General features: G+C 45.1%; 1 protein-coding gene across 1 annotated transcript in view; it reads left to right on the top strand.

The window, feature by feature from the left end:
* LOC110336402 (CD209 antigen-like protein B) overlaps positions 1 to 5,395 on the top strand; it is a 9,066-nt gene extending 3,671 nt beyond the window's left edge. Inside the window, exons 6-10 of the mRNA XM_021218941.2 lie at positions 542 to 625; positions 1,895 to 1,981; positions 2,453 to 2,604; positions 3,971 to 4,080; positions 5,143 to 5,395. Coding sequence (XP_021074600.1) covers positions 542 to 625; positions 1,895 to 1,981; positions 2,453 to 2,604; positions 3,971 to 4,080; positions 5,143 to 5,293 — 584 coding nt within the window. The 3' untranslated portion in view covers positions 5,294 to 5,395. The remainder of the gene's footprint in view (positions 1 to 541; positions 626 to 1,894; positions 1,982 to 2,452; positions 2,605 to 3,970; positions 4,081 to 5,142) is intronic.
* The last annotated feature ends 112 nt before the right edge of the window (positions 5,396 to 5,507 follow it).

Genomic DNA, 5,507 nt, shown 5'->3' with positions numbered 1-5,507 from the left:
CAGTGAGTACATATCAAGTGAGTTCTTTTGTGATTGGGTTACCTCACTCAGGATGATATCCTCCAGATACATCCATTTGCCTAAGAATTTCATAAATCCATTGTTTTTAATAGCTGAGTAGTACTCCATTGTGTAAATGTAGTGTGGGCTCGTTCTAACCCCCAACCCCAGCTCCAGGATTAGACCCCTTCCAAATGTTTACTTCCCCAGTCTCCAAGGAAGTCAACATGGCATCAATCAGAAACCATCCCAGAAACTGGGGTGGCAACCTGTGCCTGCAGGCCTAGCCACTGGGAAACTGGGGTGGCAACCTGTGCCTGCAGGCCTAGCCACTGGGAAACTGGGGTGGCAACCTGTGCCTGTAGGCCTAGCCACTGGGAAACTGGAAAGGGGATGCTTATTTGTTGCCCGAATTTGTAACAAGCTGTGACACAGTGCAGTTCATAGAATATGACATGAGATCTCCCAGGGATGGGCAATGGCACATAGTAGCTATTTAATAATGGCAGTTCTTTACTTTTCTCTTTGTTTTTCTTGGCAGTGTCCAGGATTCCCATCTTCCAGGGGCAGAATGAGTCTATGCAAGAGATCTCTGAGCAACTGACGCAGCTGAAGGCTGAACTTCGTGAGTGAGCAGAAACCAGAGGTTCTGAGGCCTCTGGTCTCTGTAGGGGTCAATTTTCTTGAGACGTCAGACTTATTTATGCCTCAGTTTCCTCATCTGTGAATTGAGGCCACAAGTGACAGCAAGGACAGCACTTGATGTTTACAGAGGCAGGTACATAGGCATTCAGTGTTGATAGGGACCATACACACATTAGGTACTTGGTATTTATAAACACCATGCATACAGTAGACACTCAATGTTCACAGGGCCATATACACAGTAGGTACTATGTGTTCACAGGGACCATATACACAGTAGGCACTCAACACTTACAAAGTTTATACTGGCAAGGTTCTCTGGAAGAACAAATTCTATAGAATGAATATTTATCAAAAGGCCCTACTAGATTAGTGTACACAATATGATCTAACAAGTCCACAGTAGCTGTCTACATGCTGCAGAGGATGAGAAAATGGTAGATGCCCAGTCCTTGAGTTTGGATGCCTCAGAGTCCTGATCTGGGGCCTGGAGGATTCCTGGAAAGCACGGATCATCAGGCCACAATGAAAATCTGAAGGTGTAAGGATCAACATCAGCACCAGAGGCAGCAATAGGGTAGATGGGAAGATGGACAGACAACAACATCCCTGCTTTTCCCTCAGCTTCTTTGTATCTGGGCCAGCACTGAAAGATGTTCCTTATCCTGTTAATCTTTCCTAGAAATACCCTCATAGCCCTGCCCCAAGGTGTGTCTCTTGGTTCATTGTAGATACAATCATGTTAACATCAACTGTGCTGTAAGCACAGTAGGGACTCCATTTTCACTGAATTTGTGCACATAGTAGGCAGTCAGTGGTCACAGGGACTGTGCACAGAGTCATCACATAGTGTTCTTGAAGTTATGCACAGAGTAGGAACTCAATATTCATAGATAACATGCACATGTTAGGCACTCAGTCAGTCTACTGGCCTCTGTTCTGAGCTCTAAGCCTCTACTTCTCACCACACAGGAGAGGAAGTGGAGGCAAGACTCCTGGGTGTTAGGTTTCTGAATCTCTATAGGGAAAAACTGTCCCTGAGCCTGGGTTGTGGCACTTGTCTGAAATCCAAGCTTCTAAGGAGGCCAAGGGATGCTGTATCCTTTTGCCTAGGAGTTTGGGAGGTTTCAACAACAGGGTGAGCTCCATCTCAAAAGAGAAATGACATGTCCCTGGGGATGTAGTTCAAGTCAGCATACTCAGTAGCTGTTTAATAGCTGCAGTTTCCCATCTTTTTTTCTTGGCCCAGTTTCCAAGATCCCCAGCTTCCCGGTAGAGGATGATTCTAAGCAGGAGAAGATCTACCAAGAGCTGGTACAGATGAAGACTGAACTCTGTGAGTGAACAGAAACCAGAGGCCTCAGGAGCCTCAGGCAGCCATTACTTTGGGTCAACTTCTTTGAGTTCTCAGACATCTTTGAACCTCAGTTCCCTCCTCTAAATTGGGTCTATAATGTAGCAGCAAGGATAGCAATTGGTATTTATAGGGGTTCTGCAAACAGCAGGCCCTCAATGTTAACAGGGGCTGTGCACACACAGTGAACACTGAGTGTTCATAGTTGTGCACACTTCAGGAACTCAGTGTTCACAAATGCCATAAGCTCATCTCCTATCCTCTGTTTTGAACTTTACCCCCTACTTCTTCAGTCTAGAGGAGGTGGAGCTAGGACTCCTGAGTTCCTCTAGAGTTTCAAAGGGGTGTAGAAAGCAGAAAAGAAATGGTCCCCCAGGATGCTGGGTCAAGGGAGGGCCCTGACTCTGGAGAGTTTGAAGGCTATCCAGGCATCCTAACCCACTTCCCCAACAGTACGCCTGTGTCGACTCTGCCCCTGGGACTGGACGTTCCTCCTAGGAAACTGTTACTTCTTCTCCAAGTCCCAGCGGAACTGGAATGACGCCGTCTCAGCTTGCAAAGAAGTGAAGGCTCAACTAGTCATCATCAATAGTGACGAAGAGCAGGTACATCTGGTGGGACTCCGTCTTTGTCTGGTCTGTGCACCTGGCTCCTGATCACATGGGCTTAAGATAATTTGCCAGAGTTATGTGAGGAAAAGAAGAGACGGGATCCTGAGACATAGAACATTTGTAAGTGCTTTGGGGACACCTAAAATGCAGTAGACATCATCTCTGTATTGGTCACTATTTACCACATCCTCTTGTAGAGATAAAAGTCTTGGTGTGCCTGCTAATTAGATAGCACAGCAGACAAAGTTCTTGCCTCTAAGCCTCACACCCTGAGTTCAATTCCTAGGACCCCAGTGGTAATAGGAGAGAACCAACTCTTTAAGATGTCCTCTGACAGACATACCTGTGCTGTGGCTTATGCCCATCCAGACAAAGAAGTAGACATAATTATAAGAAAAAAAATGAAGTCCTGATATGGGTCTGCTTCATAAGCTTGAAGACCTTGAGTTCAAATCCAAAGATAAAGAGGAATAGGGTGAGATGGCTCAGCAGGTGAAGGCGCGTGCTGCCAAGCCTAACAACCTGAAATTTATCCTCTGAACCTTAATGGTGAAAAGAGAACCAACCCCTACAAATTGTCCTTTGACCTCTCTCTACATATGTGCTGTGGCATGTACACCCACACATACATATACATATGCACATATTCATATACATATGCACATATTCATATTAATATGCACAGGCATATTAATATCCATAAGACATATACATAGATAAGCATGCATACACACATAACCTGATATGATACGTGGTACTTGTCAATTCTCCTGGTGTAAATATTCTCACCATGGACAATTTCAAGTTTATAACAGGATGCCACTGAAGAACTGAAAAGAAGTGGTATGCATCTTAGGTAACCATGAATTAGCATTATCTGCTTCTATCACATTAAAGCCAGTCATGAGGAAATTCTATACATTTATTCTATAGACTCAGAATTCTTAAGAGCCATCCAGCAACATTAGCAGAATGGGGGAGGGATGGACAGCTGTGTAATTCGTGTGTGTGTGTGTGTGTGTGTGTGTGTGTGTGTGTGTGTGTTGCTATCTTTCAGACAGTGTCTCACTCTAGTTCTACCTGGTCTGGAGCTCACAGAAATCCTGTGGGTTTCTGAGATTAAAGGCATGTGCCTTCATGTCCATGCAGCTGGGTACCACCCTATGCCAAGTGAATGTGCTGCCATAGGCTACAGATGTAAAAATAGCTGACACCATCTAAGCACACATGAGTATTCATGGCCTGATATAGCATAAAGGGAAAGATAAGATTGCAAGTAGAACTTTCTGCATGAGTTTGGGGGGGGGAGACAAGCTGAAAGTAGGAAACCCTCCCCTGACTCTCCCCTCTTTACCCCCAGATCTTCCTGCAGCAGACTTCAAAGGCTAAAGGAGCAACCTGGATGGGTCTGTCAGACCTGAACAAGGAGGCCACATGGCTCTGGGTAGATGGTTCTACTCTGTCATCCAGGTAGATCCAATAAACAAGCAGTAGTGGAGTCCAGACAGGTCTCTGATGTTCTGATAGCTACCCGTGAGTCTCATCCTCCTCTCCCTCCTTAGGAAGAAGAGCTGCCCAGATTTGCTGATGGAAGGAAGGTTTCCTACCCATGTACAGATAGAATGTCAGCAAATCTCACCCTCAAAGAAACAAGGGAAACTTCCCCCTGAGGGGTGTTAATTTTAATGTAGGCTATTAGTAGAAAATACGAAATAAAGTAAGACCACAGGGTGAGGGGACTATTAACATTGAAAGGTGGCTTATTGGGTTGGGGATATCAATATGTTCATTAAGTAGCATAATGTTTGATCCCCGCATTGCATAATCTGATATGGTGGTCCATGCCTGTAACACCAGCAGTTGGAAACTAGAGAAGAATCAGTTCAATGCTATCTTCAGCTACAAAATGGGTTCTGAGCCAGCCTAGGCTACATGAGACCCTGCCTCAAAAAGAAAAAAAAATGTTTTGGAAAGGAAAAATACACAGGAAGGAAGGGGAGAGGGTGGAAGAGAAAAGCAGGTGGGGAAGGAAATGTAAGGAAGGGGAGGAGGACAGCAATAGCTTAAAGGGAGTTTATAAGGATGCTCACCGATCCCATGGCACAACACAGAGACCATGGGGAAAAACCACAACGAATCAGAATAAAAAGGAAGGACACACTGTGGGAAAGAACGCATCTATTAGTTTACCATTTTACCTTTCTGATCCCTAATTGTCTTACACACGCTTGGCATGTGGCAGATATAATGTGGACCAAAGTGCAAGAACCCAGTGAGGAAGGCAAAATCCATATTGGCTGGTTTACACCAAAAAAAAAAAAAAAAACCCCACACTCCTTCAATGTAGGACATAGCAAGAGTCATTATCTAAAGCCAGCTGCCCCAGGCATGCCCCCATCTCCAGAGGAAGGCCCATCTACAATATGCATTCTGAAAGGATGCGAAGACATTGAGTTTCAGAAAGCTGAAACCATGGCGTGGTTCATAGCATGCCACTGGAGCAGACTAACGTTTTGCTGACTGACTTTCCAGATTCCAGAAATATTGGAATAAAGGGGAGCCCAACAACATCGGCGAGGAAGACTGTGTCGAATTTGCTGGAGATGGCTGGAATGACTCTAGATGTGAACTCAAAAAGTTCTGGATCTGCAAGAAGGCTGCAACCCCATGTACTGAAGGCTAACTCATCTCAGCTTCTACCTTCATGCCACTCTGCCAGGTGGATGGATGTGCCTCACTTCCGTGCCAGCTCCTTCTCCCTGCCTGTTGTCCTCAGAAAGTTGAAAAAAGCCCTGGGAGTCGTCTTCTTCTTCTTCTTCTTCTTCTTCTTCTTCTTCTTCTTCTTCTTCTTCTTCTTCTTCTTCTTCTTCTTCTTCTTCTTCTTCTTCTTCTTCTTC

Source organism: Mus pahari, chromosome 19, assembly GCF_900095145.1.
Source record: "Mus pahari chromosome 19, PAHARI_EIJ_v1.1, whole genome shotgun sequence".
Lineage (NCBI taxonomy): Eukaryota > Metazoa > Chordata > Mammalia > Rodentia > Muridae > Mus > Mus pahari.
This window is presented reverse-complemented; position numbering and strand designations above follow the sequence as displayed.